The following is a 17,114-nucleotide window of genomic DNA, read 5'->3' on the forward strand; positions in this document are numbered from 1 at the left end:
GCAGAGCTAAAAATCCACAGTTCCTGAGAATAAAAAACAATGTATCAAGAATATTATATCCTTCTCTCACGCGTCCATTACATAACGTATCTTAAAAATTACATGTGACTTGACATTGTTTAAGAAAGAAATAACGCAAATTGGCAATTTTCCTGAGGTCAGCCTCGGTCCGAATATGTACCTGTCGTTTTCTTTACAGGTTCAACCGGTTCAACCGTTTCAACTGGATTCGCAAATGTACCCTTAGTCACACCATGGAACTCTTCAGTATCATAAGTCAATAAAGTCAGTTATCATTCTCGCTACAAATGCAAATACACTATCAGACTGGCAGAGGCAAACTAATTGACCCCTAACCTCCATACCAGAGGGTGTTACACCCTATACCATATAGATTCTAGTTTGTANCCCCATACCTTTTCACGTCCGATTGGGAATCGAACCCCGGTCGCCTCGGTGAAAGGTACACGGCTAGATATTTTATTGTTCTCATGTAAAACAACCTGATCAATCGCTTGGCTGATAAATGCCCTTTGACATTACAGAGGAGCGACTTCAAAGCCAGTCAATTTTACCGTTACGCGACCACGAGATTCTATTGATGTAAATACATCAAAGGATCAAACTAGTTTTCATGTCTCACCCACAAGGCGGCACACACTGAGCCTTCGATTTTGCCGGCTATGGCATATTCCAGAGGTGCAGACAGAGAGTGAGTGTGTAACCCCTGGAGTTTCGACGATGCAGTGGACAAACAAACTATACTTGTTCCTGTTAAAGACCATAATGATGTAAAAACTATATCCATAAAGAGAACATAGACGTATAGAAAGAAAGTTTTCATGTAGTTTTCATGTAGTGTCGACGTCGACGTAAGCTGATCCAGCTTCTTGAGACGCATCTATATACTGTTCTCTAATCACGTTCGGTTGTGGGTAACAGGTTGGTACAACTTTTTGGGGATGATGACGCCAGTGATAGTTTAACCGGAGTTTAAAACTATTTAAGGAGGGGGCCTCTACAACTATATTTGGTAGAGAGTTCCACACGTCCACGACCCTACTGCTGTACATGTTCCTCGTTACATTGAGCCTCGTCCTTCTCTTGAAGAGTTTTTTGGAGTTTCCTCTTGTTGTAGCCAATGTTGCCATTTTAATAATTTTGTACTTGATTTTGAAAATTTGTATGACATCTCCTCTCAATCGTCGGTACTCTAGACTGGGGAGGCCCAACATACAAAGTCTCTCACGGGTTGATTTTCCTTTTAGGAATGGTAGGCGTCTTGTTGCCCTACGTGAAAGTGAGCGTAACCCCTGGAGTATCGAGGATGTCCCGCTCCAGTTAAATAAAATCTGTTCTAATCAATGTTCATCAACATAAAGATCCAATTTGATTACAATCATCTGTTACATGGCTTCGTTACCGTTCCAACTACGCCTCAAGCGACCGTTTATATTAAACAGTCAATCACTAGTGACATATATATCCACGTTACAGTAATACTAGTGTGATACCTAAGATTCTCTCGTCAACTTCCGTGTTTTTCCGGAAGGTCACATGAACAGACGCCATTTTCAGTCGCACTGACTCCCAAATGAGTCAATAATCTACAGGCTAATATCGTTTTCATGTCAACTAACATATGTAGAGCCATGTGAAGGTATGTATTTCACTAAGAAATTACACTATTTGTAATTACTGTCAATTCCGTATCTAAAACAAAGTGACTGATTCTAAAAGCAGTGATTGTTTTCGTTTAGAACTGTCAGATGTTTGTTTACGTTTTGTTCCTGCTCCGTTTATGATGGAAAATGTAAAAGTTATGTGTTTTTCAAATGCATATATTTAATAGGCTGAGAATGTCGGTATGAAACAGAAAAATGCATATTGATAGTCATAATTGTGCAGTTGTCTCGCATCCTATGGATGAGAATTTTGTGAACGTGTTGACATAATGACAATAATTACTGTACTGTACAGTAGCAGTTGCATAATTAAGCAGGTAATGTTGTTTCCAGTATGGAGTCACTGGAAATTAGCGACAAAATGATGGCAATAGATCTAGGTTTGGTCAATAACAATATCAAAGTGGGCGAAAACAGATTTGCATATTTGAGTTTCAGCTCATTTGAGATCACCTCGCACATATTGTGTAGTGGTGGTCTGATAATAATCTATAAATTTTGGGTATATTTTATCCATTTTCAGCAGAAAATTACTCAAACTTAGTCAGAATCATCTTTAGTGAATGAGAGTATTACTTTGTAAAATTGGGATTCCTGTCCCATCCCCAGGGGCCAGGGCGGGACCCCAAAGGGAACATTTACCAATATTTTCAAATTCTTATCCTTTAATGACATGACAAGTATTGTATAAATTCACTTAGTTTTTACATGCTGATTTCCACATCACATCTAAACAATAAAATAAAGCTACCAGTACCTATGATATAACTCAGGTGACCGCTAAGGCCCTTGGGCCTCTTATCTATTTATAACATTTCAAATCTAGCTTCAATGACGAAAAGGGCTATTCAATTCTTTGATTTTCTGGTATTGTTTGGTAAGATTTTCTTGCAAAAATGGTATAAATTGTGTATGTATATCAATATCTTTGTACCAACTTCTTGGATTGTCATTTCATCTGTGTATGAAAGAAGACTAGCAGCTTTGAATGAAGTGAATAGAAAGTATTGTTCTGATTAGTCGATTCCAAAAGTGATATTTTCAAGATGATAGAACTTGATATCTCACTGACCAAAAATATAGTCAATAACTTTTCAATCCTCTTCTAACTGCTGTGTATATGATATAACTCAGGTGACCGCTAAAGCCCTTGGGCCTCTTGTTGTTATAGATAGAGAAACCTGAAGAGCCTTGTGAAGGGTGAAAGCAGCTAGTTTTTAAGTTGGTCGTTACATCTTATTTTTTCTATGTATATATATATATATGCTTGATTGGCATGAAAAAACACACCACAAGAATGCTGCCAGGATTAGCTGTGGGATCTAGACCTGCCCCTGGGGATTTCCTTTCTGGTCATTACATTGAAATTATTAAGATCAAACCCTATAACCAGATACACACACCTACTGATCTCAACCGGATTTAATATGAAGCATTTGTCACGATCGCATATTGGATGAGGAATGTTGTATATATATATTTATGCTAGTATTGATAATGTAAATTGTTTTATACTTATTTGTTTGAATCTCGGTTTTTAAATATTCCCGCTTCGAGGTGAGTATGTGTTTGCGAGAGCGTCCGAGAGTGGTAAAGGGACTGCACGAGAGCCGATCTGTCCAAGATGGACGTGCATGTCAACGTGCCATAAAAAACCACCCGGACTTCAGACACATAACACCTGAGATGTGATTTCCATGAACGGGTTGGTAGGTGAGAGGAATGTGGACGAGACAACTGGCGCTACACACATTGGGTCAGTTCCACAAGGGCAGACAACTAGTGCTACACACAGTGTGTCAGTTCTGCAAGGGCAGACAACTCATAGTTGTACTGACATCATTCGTCAGTGAGGGAGCAGTCCTCAGGTCATCTGCGGAGCCGGAGGCCTGCATTATAGCACATTGGTGCTAGACCGTTCTCAGCACATCGGTGCTAAACCCTTCTGTGGTGGGGTATATATCCATGATTGGCGGACGTGGAATATATGGTGAAGCGGAACACAAGTTTGTGAGACTTGTTTAGTCCACCGGATCCTTTCCATATTGTATTGTGTATTGCCAACATGGACAGTGGAACTAGTGGTATACAAGCGGCAACTGTGACTCCACCAACCGGAGTAATGACATTTAGTGTTGAATGTATGAATGTGTGGTTGTGAGTGTGAGTACATACTTATGGGGGTTTTCTTCAATAATTATTGTAAATAAACTTGTAGATATTGTATAACAAATCATTCTGTATTCTCTCAGCTACCGACCGGTCGTCCAACGTTACAGCATTCTTGGGTCCAAATACTACTTAGTGAGAATAATTTGCCGTAATTGCTGAAATATCCTGGTTAGTGATACAGGCCTTTTGGGCCTCTTGTTAACCTGCGAGTCATGAGTCAAATACTCGCATGTTCTTTATTCGACTCTCAATGATTTTGAAAATTCATTAATTTTTTCATAGAATGACTTAAGCTTACAATCTTTCAGATAGGAATTGCTTACTATGTGAAAGATAGATTTAGAATGACATTGTACTTTGTTTATTGATCAGTTGTTTCACGGTCTTTATACTAGAGCTGCACCGATACACATACCTCACGATGAGATACATATCACAGTTCTATGCTTACAATATGATAGATATTACAATACAATTTGTTATTTGCTTAAAGGTCAACTTCATAATGATTGATCATGAGTGCAGGATTTTATCCAGTATCGTCATAGACTTCAACTGTATATATACTATCGAAATATATTTTTGTATAATTTCTAGTACTTCTGGGTATGACGTCTGTAATGTACTTTTTTAGAGTTTTATAAATATTGATTGATAATTTAAGTACTGTTGCTGTATCTCGATACAAGCAAACAAAACAGTTTGCTACGATACACAAGAAAGTATCGTGATTCAATACGATACAATATATCGTTGCAGCCCAACATATGCATCGGTCCAACAAGTCGGCAGCATTCGTTTTCACAGTCCTTCATATTTATCAGGCAATAAGCCATTGCCTGGTAAGAAATATACTCTGGTTCAGTTTAGATAATTAATGCCAACATATTAAATTTTTGTAATAAGCACACTCACGCCTTTGTTAAGTCGGAGATTATGTGTTAGCCCCATGGGCTTATTACAGGACAGATACAGTGTTTGTAAGAAGAACTGTTGTTAACCCTAGGTTTTAATCGTGTTATATAGGTATGTGTTGGTCCCATAGTCTTATTACAGGACAGATACAGTGTTTGTAAGAAGAACTGTTGTTAACCCTAGGTTTTAATCATGTGTTACAGGTACATGTTGGTCCCATGGGCTTATTACAAGAAAGATACAGTGTTTGTAAGAAGAACTGTTGTTAACCCTAGGTTTTAATCATGAGTTACAGGTACATGTTGGTCCCATGGGCTTATTACAAGAAAGATACAGTGTTTGTAAGAAGAACTGGTTGTTAACCCTAGGTTTTAATCATGTGTTACACGTACATGTTGGTCCCATGGGCTTATTACAAGAAAGATACAGTGTTTGTAAGAAGAACTGTTGTTAACTCTAGGTTTTAATCGTGTCTTACAGGTACATGTTGGTCCCATACTAGGCTTATTACAGGACAGATACAGTGTTTGTAAGAAGAACTGTTGTAAACCCTAGGTTTTAATCGTGTGTTACAGGTACATGTTGGTCCCATGCTAGGCTTATTACAGGACAGATACAGTGTTTGTAAGAAGAACTGTTGTAAACCCTAGGTTTTAATCGTGTGTTACAGGTACATGTTGGTCCCATGCTAGGCTTATTACAGGACAGATACAGTGTTTGTAAGAAGCACTGTTGTTAACCCTAGGTTTTAATCGTGTGTTACAGGTACATGTCTGTCCCATACTGGTCTTATTACAGGACAGATACAGTGTTTATAAGAAGAACTGTTGTTAACCCTAGGTTTTAATTGTGTGTTACAGGTACATGTTGGTCCCATGGGCTTATTACAGGACATGTACAGATACAGTGTTTGTAAGAAGAACTGTTGTTAACACTAGGTTTTAATCGTGTGTTACAGGTACATGTTGGTCCCATGCTAGGCTTATTACAGGACAGATACAGTGTTTGTAAGAAGCACTGTTGTTAACCCTAGGTTTTAATCGTGTGTTACAGGTACATGTCTGTCCCATACTGGTCTTATTACAGGACAGATACAGTGTTTATAAGAAGAACTGTTGTTAACCCTAGGTTTTAATTGTGTGTTACAGGTACATGTTGGTCCCATGGGCTTATTACAAGAAAGATACAGTGTTTGTAAGAAGAACTGGTTGTTAACCCTAGGTTTTAATCATGTGTTACACGTACATGTTGGTCCCATGGGCTTATTACAAGAAAGATACAGTGTTTGTAAGAAGAACTGGTTGTTAACCCTAGGTTTTAATCATGTGTTACACGTACATGTTGGTCCCATGGGCTTATTACAAGAAAGATACAGTGTTTGTAAGAAGAACTGGTTGTTAACCCTAGGTTTTAATCATGTGTTACACGTACATGTTGGTCCCATGGGCTTATTACAAGAAAGATACAGTGTTTGTAAGAAGAACTGGTTGTTAACCCTAGGTTTTAATCATGTGTTACACGTACATGTTGGTCCCATGGGCTTATTACAAGAAAGATACAGTGTTTGTAAGAAGAACTGGTTGTTAACCCTAGGTTTTAATCATGTGTTACACGTACATGTTGGTCCCATGGGCTTATTACAAGAAAGATACAGTGTTTGTAAGAAGAACTGTTGTTAACCCTATGTTTTAATCATGTGTTACAGGTACATGTTGGTCGCATGGGCTTATTACAAGAAAGATACAGTGTTTGTAAGAAGAACTGGTTGTTAACCCTAGGTTTTAATCATGTGTTACAGGTACATGTTGGTCCCATGGGCTTATTACAAGAAAGATACAGTGTTTGTAAGAAGAACTGGTTGTTAACCCTAGGTTTTAATCATGTGTTACAGGTACATGTTGGTCCCATACTGGTCTTATTACAGGACAGATACAGTGTTTGTAAGAAGAACTGTTGTTAACCCTAGGGTTTAATCGTGTGTTACAGGTATGTCTCCCTTTACCGAGATCTCCAGTAACAGGCCGAGATGGCTTCACATCTTTGCTATGTTCAACATTCTGTCATTTTTCAACGTATTTGTCTGTGGCGATGTTAAAGTGGTAAGTACAACGTTTCTCTTTGATGAATTGTTTGTGACAACGGACATCAGACGAAGCCTCAAGATACATTTGGTGTTTTTTTGGTCATCAGGAAACCACTTTTGAATTATTTTGATAATTCTGTATTTGGTAATAGTACATATGCATGTACTCAAATAAATTGAACCCATTTGATTTGGATACAAGGGTATATATAGTGTAATGTGTGAGTTGCATGCGTTGTTTGATTTTGTGTCTTTAAAATCATATACTTGTCAGTGAATGTTTTGCATAAAACAAAAAATTCAGGCAGGTGACACAAAATCACATGATCATGACTGCATACATGTTTTGCCTGTAGGGAAAGTCTTGACGTTGTGACACAATGTCACAAGGTTCTGGTTATCATGACACAGTTACTTGAACAGCTATGTAGTTAGACTTTACAATTAAATTTGACATTTAAGTTTCTTTACTGGACAGTTAAAAACATGTAGCAGTCTGTGGTTAGGACAGTAACAGACATGTATCCCTGTGAGGGCGAAAGGAGTCTGTGGTTAGGACAGTAACAGACATGTAACATACATGTATTATTACTGTTAGGTGACAGGAGTCTGTGGTTAGGACACTAACAGACATGTAGTACTGTGGAGGTGACAGGAGTCTGTAGTTAGGACAGTAACAGACATGTGTTACAGTGAGGGTGACAGGAGTCTGTGTCTAGGACAGTAACAGACATGTATTACGGTGAGGGTGACAGGAGTCTGTGGTTGAGACATTAACAGACATGTATTACTGTGAGGGCGACAGGAGTCTGTGGTTAGGACAGAAACAGACATGTATTACAGTGAGGGTCACAGGAGTCTGTGGCTAGGACAGTAACAGGCATGTATTACTGTGAGGGTGACAGGAGTCTGGGGTTAGGACAGTAACATACATGTATTATTACTGTTAGAGTGCCAGGATTCAGTGGTTAGGACAGTAACAGACTTGTATCACTGTGAGCTGTGGTTAGGACAGTAACAGACATTTATTACAGTGAGGGTGACAGGAGTCTGTGGCTACGACAGTAACAGACATGTATTACTGTGAGCTGTGGTTAGGACAGTAACAGACATAGGACAGTAACAGACATGTATCCCTGTGAGGGCGAAAGGAGTCTGTGGTTAGGACAGTAACCGTCATGTATCACTATGAGGGTGACAGGAGTCTGTGGTTCGGACAGTAACAGACATGTATTACTATGTATCCCTGTGAGGGCGAAAGGAGTCTGTGGTTAGGACAGTCACTGACATGTATTACTATGAGGGTGACAGGAGACTGTGGTTAGGACAGTCACAGACATGTATTATTGTGAGGGTGACAGGAGTCTGTGGTTGAGACATTAACAGACATGTATTACTGTGAGGGGGACAGGAGTCTGTGGTAAGGACAGTAAAAGACATGTATTACTGTGAGGGTGACGGGAGTCTGTGGTTAGGACAGTAACAGACAGCTATTACTATGAGGGTGACAGGAGTCTGTGGTTGAGACATTAACAGACATGTATTACTGTGAGGGCGACAGGAGTCTGTGGTTAGGACAGTAGCAGACATGTATTACTATGAGGGTGACAGGAGACTGTGGTTAGGACAGTCACAGACATGTATTATTGTGAGGGTGACAGGAGTCTGTGGTAAGGACAATAAAAGACATGTATTACTATGAGGGTGACAGGAGCCTGTGGTTAGGACAGTAACAGACATTTATTACTATGAGGGTGACAGGAGTCTGTGGTTGAGACATTAACAGACATGTATTACTGTGAGGGGGACAGGAGTCTGTAGTTAGGACAGTAACAGCCATGTATTAATGTGAGGGTGACAGGAGTCTGTGGTGAGGACAGCAACAGACATGTATTACTGTGAGGGTGGTAGCAGTCTGTGGTTAGGACAGTAACAGACAGCTATTACTATGAGGGTGACAGGAGTCTGTGGTTAGGATATTAACAGACATGTATTACTGTGAGGGCGACAGGAGTCTGTGGTTAGGACAGTAAAAGACATGTATTACTATGAGGGTGACAGGAGACTGTGGTTAGGACAGTCACAGACATGTATTATTGTGAGGGTGACAGGAGTCTGTGGTAAGGACAATAAAAGACATGTATTACTATGAGGGTGACAGGAGACTGTGGTTAGGACAGTCACAGACATGTATTATTGTGAGGGTGACAGGAGTCTGTGGTTGAGACATTAACAGACATGTATTACTGTGAGGGCGACAGGAGTCTGTGGTTAGGACAGAAACAGACATGTATTACAGTGAGGGTCACAGGAGTCTGTGGCTAGGACAGTAGCAGACATGTATTACTATGAGGGTGACAGGAGCCTGTGGTTAGGACAGTAACAGACGTGTATTACTGTGAGGGTGACAGGAGCCTGTGGTTAGGACAGTAACAGACGTGTATTACTGTGAGGGTGACAGGAGTCGGTGGTTAGGACAGTAACATACATGTATTATTACTGGTAGGGTGACAGGATTCAGTGGTTAGGACAGTAACAGACTTGTATCACTGTGAGCTGTGGTTAGGACAGTAACAGACATGGATTACTGTGAGGGTGACAGGAGTCTGTGCTTAGGATATTAACAGACATGTATTACTGTGAGGGGGACAGAAGTCTGTAGTTAGGACAGTAACAGACATTTATTACTATGAGGGTGACAGGAGTCTGTAGTTAGGACAGGAACAGACATGTATTACAGTGACGGTGACAGGAGTCTGTGGTTAGCACAGTAACAGACATGTATTACTGTGGGGGTGACAGGAGTCTGTGGTTAGCACAGTAACAGACATGTAGTACTGTGAGGGTGACAGGGGTCTGTGGTTAGGACAGTAACAGACAGCTATTACTATGAGGGTGACAGGAGTCTGTAGTTAGGCCAGTAACAGACATGTATTACTGTGATGGTGACAGGAGTCTGTGGTAAGGACAATAAAAGACATGTATTACTATGAGGGTGACAGGAGTCTGTGGTTCGGACAGTAACAGACATGTATTACTATGAGGGTGACAGGAGCCTGTGGTTAGGACAGTAACAGACGTGTATTACTGTGAGGGTGACAGGAGTCGGTGGTTAGGACAGTAACAGACATGTTTCACTGTGAGGGTGACAGGAGTCTGTGCTTAGGATATTAACAGACATGTATTACTGTGAGGGTGAAAGGAGTCTGTAGTTAGGACAGTAAAAGACATGTATAACTGTGAGGGTGACAGGAGTCTGTGGTTAGGACAGTAACATACATGTATTATTACTGTTAGGGTGACAGGATTCAGTGGTTAGGACAGTAACAGACATGTACGACACTGGGAATGACAGAAGTTGGGTTAGGACAGTAACAGACATGTACTACACTGGGAATGACAGAAGTTGGGTTAGGACAGACATCTGCTATTGTTTGGATGACAGAAATACACCCTTACTGATACATGTACATTGTACCAGCACACTCACATTGTATTATTACTGTGAGGGTGACAGGATTCAGTGGTTAGGTCAGTAACAGACATGTATTACTGTGAAGGTGACAGGAGTCGGTGGTTTGGACAGTAACAGACATGTATTACTGCGAGGGTGACAGGAGTCTGTGGTTAGGATATTAACAGACATGTATTACTGTGAGGATGATAGGAGTCTGTGGTTAGGACAGTAACATACATGTATAACTGTTTGGGGTGACAGGATTCTGTGGTTAGGACAGTAACAGACATTTATTACAGTGAGGGTGACAGGAGTCTGTGGTTAGGGCAGTAACAGACATGTATTACTGTGAGGATGACAGGAGTCTGTGGATAGGACAGTAACAGACATGTATTACTATGAGGGTGAAAGGAGTCTGTGGTTAGGACAGTAACATACATGTATTACTGTGGGGGTGACAGGAGTCTGTAGTTAGGACAGTAACAGACATGTATTACGGTGGGGGTGACAGGAGTCTGTGGTTAGCACAGTAACAGACATGTATTACTGTGGGGGTGTCAGGAGTCTGTGGTTAGGACAGTAACAGACGTGTACTACACTGGGAATGACAGAAGTTGGGTGAGGACAGACATCTGCTATTGTTTGGATGACAGAAATAAATCCTTACTGATACATGTACATTGTACCAGCACACTCACATGGTGCAGTCTGGCTCATCAATTGAAAGTCCGTAGTTAGGACAGTAACAGACATGTATTACAGTTAGGGTGACAGGAGTCTGTGGTTAGCACAGTAACAGACATGTATTACTGTGGGGGTGAGAGGAGTCTGTGGTTAGGACAGTAACATACATGTATAACTGTTTGGGGTGACAGGATTCTGTGGTTAGGACAGTAACAGACATGTCTTACTGTGGGGGTGACAGGAGTCTGTGGTTAGCACAGTAACAGACATGTATTACTGTGGGGGTGAGAGGAGTCTGTGGTTAGGACAGTAACATACATGTATTATGACTGTTAGGGTGACAGGATTCAGTGGTTAGGACAGTAACAGACATGTTTCACTGTGAGGGTGACAGGAGTCTGTTGTTAGGACAGTAACAGACATGGATTGTTATTGTGGGGGTGACAGGAACAGTAACAGACATGTATTACTGTGGGGGTGTCAGGAGTCTGTGGTTAGGACAGTAACAGACGTGTACTACACTGGGAATGACAGAAGTTGGGTGAGGACAGACATCTGCTATTGTTTGGATGACAGAAATACACCCTTACTGATACATGTACATTGTACCAGCACACTCACATTGTATTATTACTGTGAGGGTGACAGGATTCAGTGGTTAGGTCAGTAACAGACATGTATTACTGTGAAGGTGACAGGAGTCGGTGGTTTGGACAGTAACAGACATGTATTACTGTGAAGGTGACAGGAGTCGGGGGTTTGGACAGTAACAGACATGTATTACTGCGAGGGTGACAGGAGTCTGTGGTTAGCACAGTAACAGACATGTATTACTGTGAAGGTGACAGGATGTATTACTGTGAGGGTGACAGGAGGCTGTAGGTAGGACAGTAACAGACATGTATTACGGTGGGGGTGACAGGAGGCTGTGGTTAGGACAGTAACAGACATGTAACATACATGTATTATTACTGTTAGGGTGACAGAATTCAGTGGTTAGGACAGTAACAGACATGTTTTACTATGAGGGTGACAGGAGTCTGTGGTTAGGGCAGTAACAGACATGTATTACTGTGATGGTGACAGGAGTCGGTGGTTAGGGCAGTAACAGACATGTATTACTGTGATGGTGACAGGAGTCGGTGGTTAGGGCAGTAACAGACATGTATTACTGTGATGGTGACAGGAGTCGGTGGTTAGGGCAGTAACAGACATGTATTACTGTGAGGATGACAGGAGTCTGTGGTTAGGACAGTAACAGACATGTACTACACTGGGAATGACAGAAGTTGGGTTAGGACAGACATCTGCTATTGTTTGGATGACAGAAATACATCCTTACTGATACATGTACATTGTACCAGCACACTCACATGGTGCAGTCTGGATCATCAATTGAACAAGTTATGTAAATTACCATTACATATTTGATGAAACACATCTTTCTTTGAAACATTTATTAATTTTTAGAACAAGAAAAATAAAACAAAATATTTATCTTTGAACGTTATATTAACTTTTCAAACAAGGAAAATGTAAATTTTTCATAAATTCTGTAAAGAAAGCTGTCACCATTAAAATTGATGTCTGTGAAAAGTTGTGCTATTTTAAGACAGTCTTACTCTATTTATGTGCACATTAGAGAAATTGTGATTTCTCAATTCTTAATGTCTTCATTCAACATCTGATATGTGGGCAAATGCATAAGGAAGCTATACTTAATCTGCTAATACTTGCAGCTGTAAAAATGATACATATTTTGACAACTTCATACGATGATCACCTAAAATTTGACTTGTAGTACAATAATCGTTTTTGGTATGCTGCACATACACCCCCCCCTTGCTTCTCATTGTTCCAGAATCAGGGAAATGAGTCGATATTATTTTACCTGGATAGAATGGCTACCTTTGGTCCGGAGCTATCAGAAATAGGCCTTACGGTAAGTATTTATTATTAAATATTCATTTATCATATATTTCCTGTAGATTATAATGATCTGGTAGCATATGTGAAAAGCTAATTATATCAATGATAATTGAGGCTGTACACAGACAAAGTTCTAAAGACATACATATTTAATTAGATAATCAGTCATGCAAGTGACAAATTTTACTTAATTATTCATTAATTAACATGGGTGTTGTGTAATTTAGTGGTGTATATTTGTGTGAATCCTAGGGACCATGTCTTTAGAAAGGGGTTATAATTTATTGTTACTTTTATTCCTGAATAAAACTATGTATGCAGATGGTAGGTTTCAATATAAATATTAATTCTGTAAATACCTGATTAGCAGAGAGGTTGGGAAATTTATATTACCAAGTAGCTTCTAATTATTAGCTCACCTGGCACGAAGTGCCAAGTGAGCTTATGCCGTGGCGCGTCGTCTGTCCGTCGTCCGGTGTCAATATTTTACTTTAAACGACTTCTTCTTAATAACCAAAAGGCCTAGGGTGTCGATATTTGGTCAGAAGCAAACTGGGATGAAGGGCTACAAAGTTTGTTAAAATTAATGACCTTCACCCATTTTCAAGGTCACAGGGGTCAAATATGTTAAAAAAATTAAACATCTTCTTCTCGATAACCAAACTGCCCAGGGAGATGATATTTGGCCAGTAGCATGCTTGGGTAAAGGGTTACCAAGTTTGTTAAAATGAATGACCTTCAATTATATTCAAGGTCACAGGGGTCAATTGTCTTAAAAAAACCTTTAAACAACTTCTTCTGAATAACCAAAATGCCCAGGGTGATGATATTTGGCCAGTAGCATGCTTGGTTAAAGGGCTATCAAGTTTGTTCAAATGAATGACCTTCACATATATTCAAGGTCACAGGGGTCAAATATGTGAAAAATATTTAAACGACTTGTTCTGCATAACCAAAAGGCTCAGGATGTTGATATTTAGTCAGTAGCATGCTGGGATCAAGGACTACTATGTTTGTTAAAGTGAATGACTTTGACTTATATTCAAGGTCACAGGGGTCAAAATTGTTTAAAATCTTTAAACGGTCTCTTCTGAATAACCATGGGTCCCAGGATGTTGATACTTTGCAAGTTGCATCCTGAGATGGAAGGCTATAAAATGTGTTTAACATAATGACTTTGTTCAACTTTCAATCACAGGGGTGAAATGTTTTAACAGGGTCTTTTGAATGAATTTTAATCATAAATACTGATATTTTGCCTGTAGCTTTATTTTAGATCACTTTTAAGGTTATACAAGTGTGAGATTTATACCAGGTGTCTTGTCTGAAAACAAAATATATATATACAAGGCCTGTAGGGATTCAAAATGATGGTGTTCTGATAATAAACATAAAAGTACATTTATAGACATTAACAAAAATGATAGTGTTTCGATAATATACCTAAAAGTACATTTATAGACATTATCAAAAATGATAGTGTTCCGATAATATACCTAAGAGTACAGTTATAGACATTAACAAAAATGATAGTGTTCCGATAATATACCTAAAAGTACATTTATAGACATTAACAAAAATGATAGTGTTCCGATAATATACCTAAAAGTACATTTATAGACATTAACAAAAATGAAAATTAGACTTCATTTATTATGAGACTTAATCTGAAGCTTGATAGACTTGAGTCGTTTAAAGTGCTTGTATAAGTGTATGGTGCCTATAAGTTGTACTGTTGATGCTTAATAGGTTAACATGTTTGTATGCTATAAAACCAAATACTGCTGTGTGAACTGTGACACTGTCAAGCTTTGGGCTACAATATCACTACATGTATCTGTACAAACATGATTACTCATCCACGAAAACTATTTAAACAAACCGGCTGCATACACACATACACACACACAAACACACAGATATTTTACGTAACTGACACAGGCCTTGCTCACATACTCCAGTTTGACAGGATAATTGATACCGTTTGTGTCAGCTGTCAAAAATGTGACATATATATATACTTGCGGTTGGTACATGACTACATGCCTGTAAGTTGCACTTAGCTGAATTAAACAAGGCCTGATGTCATGTGCAAGTGTAAGTCTGAATCAGATCTGTCATATTCTGCATTAGAGTTAGGCCAAACAAAATCATTGTTGTGTGTTAAACAGGGCCTGTTGATGGCTTCTGCAAATAAAAGTCTAGAGTCTGTGTGTCATATTCAACACCAGAGTAAGGCCAAACAAAATCATTGTTGTGTTTTAAACGGGGCCTAATGTCTTGTGCGAGTATAAGTCTTCATCAGATCTATCATATTCTACACCAGAGTAAGGCCAAACAAGATCATTGTTGTGTGTTAAACAGGGTCTGATGTCTTGCCCAAGTCTGAATCAGATCTGTCATATTCTCGACCAGAGTAAGGCCAAACAAAATCATGGTTGTGTTTTAAACGGGGCCTGATGTCTTGTGCGAGTATAAGTCTTAATCAGATTTATTATATTCTACACCAGAGTAAGGCCAAACAAAATCATTGTTGTGTTTCCACTTCCAGTGCTAAAGAAATTGTAAAATTAAATTACCTACAAGTGTATATACATATTTTCTATGTTTGTGTTCCAGGGGTATTTGATAGCTGTAGGTCCAGACGTAAACAAAACCTCGTGTTCTGACTACACGCCACGCATTCCCAACAATGACACCTCCAGAGTCTGGATCGCTCTTATCCGCAGGAACGGCTGTAAATTTGATGACATGGTAGGTTTACCTTGGTCTCAGGACTTTAGTTGGCTGTGAGTCTAGAGTGTTTAAAGTCCTACACTCCAGTGTGCCGGGTTGGCTGTGAGTCTAGAGTTAAGAGTGTTTAGTCCTACACTCCAGTGTGCCGGGTTGGCTGTGAGTCTAGAGTGTTTAAAGTCCTACACTCCAGTGTGCTGGGTTGGCTGTGAGTCTAGAGTGTTTAAAGTCATACACTCCAGTGTGCCGGGTTGGCTGTGAGTCTAGAGTGTTTAAAGTCCTACACTCCAGTGTGCCGGGTTGGTTGTGAAGGGTTTGACGTCCTATCAACAGCTAAGGTCATTTAAGGACATGTTTAGTTCCTGGTGTGTTGTGTTATATGCTCCTAAGCGTAGATTTAGAACTTTTGTGTAGTGTTGAAACTGTGGTAATTTTTGGTAAAGTTATGGCTTGTTAAAAGTACTTGAAGCTGAACAACCTATTTTACTTTCACAATATGCAGACGACACATCTTTAATTCTGGACGGATCAAAAACATCACTTAGAGAATCTATAAAAGAATTAAAATACTTTGGAAAAATATCCGGATTAAAAATGAATTTGGGAAAAACCGAAGTAGTTTGGATAGGGAGTAAAAAATATAGTGATGAGGTTATGGCTAATGAATGGAATTTACAGTGGGGACATACAAGGTTTACACTTCTGGGCATTGATTTTCATGTTGATCTACATCGTATTCCAAAAATAAATTTTGATAAAAAAACTGGAAAAACTTAAAGCTTTGATGAAGACTTGGAGTAGGAGAATACTAACACCAATAGGGAGAATAAATATAATAAAGTCTATCCTAATTTCTCAATTTAATCACTTATTTATCGCTTTACCAAATCCTGATAATACATTTGTCAAAAAGATAAATACAGAAATATATAATTTCCTCTGGAATAGTAAGATTGATAAAATTAAAAGAGATGTAATTATTAAAAAAAATTCTGATGGTGGTCTCAAAATGATCCATATTAAATCATTTATAGACTCATTAAAACTAACTTGGATTAGAAGATTACTCTCAACAACAGGAACATGGCAAATTATTTTTAATTCAACTATTGATAAAAACCTTCTTGTAAACTGTGGACCAGACTATATTTCCTTTTGTCATAATAACTGTAAAAATCTTTTCTGGAAAGATGTCTTTCTTGCATGGAAAAATCTTACTATTCTTGAGGAAAAATATACAGATTCAAAACAGATCTCCGACATGCCTATATGGTTAAACGAAAAAATCAAAATAGATAATAATAGTGTTTTTTATAAGGATTGGTATAGGAAGGGAGTTGTAGTAGTTAATGACTTAAAAAAGGATAACAACAACTTCTTCAGTTTTTTTGAATTAAGAGAAAAATATGGTGTTAGAGCAAATTTCTTACAATATCACGGAATTGTTACAGCTATA

The 17,114-nt window shown here is 39.0% G+C and overlaps 1 protein-coding gene across 1 annotated transcript in view; it reads left to right on the plus strand.

Annotated features, from left to right (window-relative positions):
- Positions 1–1,558: 1,558 nt before the first annotated feature.
- Positions 1,559–17,114, plus strand: part of LOC110465898 (E3 ubiquitin-protein ligase RNF13-like) — a 21,985-nt gene continuing 6,429 nt past the window's right edge. Inside the window, exons 1-4 of the mRNA XM_021522038.1 lie at positions 1,559–1,660; positions 6,759–6,871; positions 12,858–12,938; positions 15,545–15,679. Of these exons, the coding sequence (XP_021377713.1) occupies positions 6,761–6,871; positions 12,858–12,938; positions 15,545–15,679 (327 nt within the window). The 5' untranslated portion in view covers positions 1,559–1,660; positions 6,759–6,760. The remainder of the gene's footprint in view (positions 1,661–6,758; positions 6,872–12,857; positions 12,939–15,544; positions 15,680–17,114) is intronic.

The sequence above is a fragment of the Mizuhopecten yessoensis genome, unplaced genomic scaffold, assembly GCF_002113885.1.
Source record: "Mizuhopecten yessoensis strain PY_sf001 unplaced genomic scaffold, ASM211388v2 scaffold11105, whole genome shotgun sequence".
NCBI classification, from domain to species: domain Eukaryota; kingdom Metazoa; phylum Mollusca; class Bivalvia; order Pectinida; family Pectinidae; genus Mizuhopecten; species Mizuhopecten yessoensis.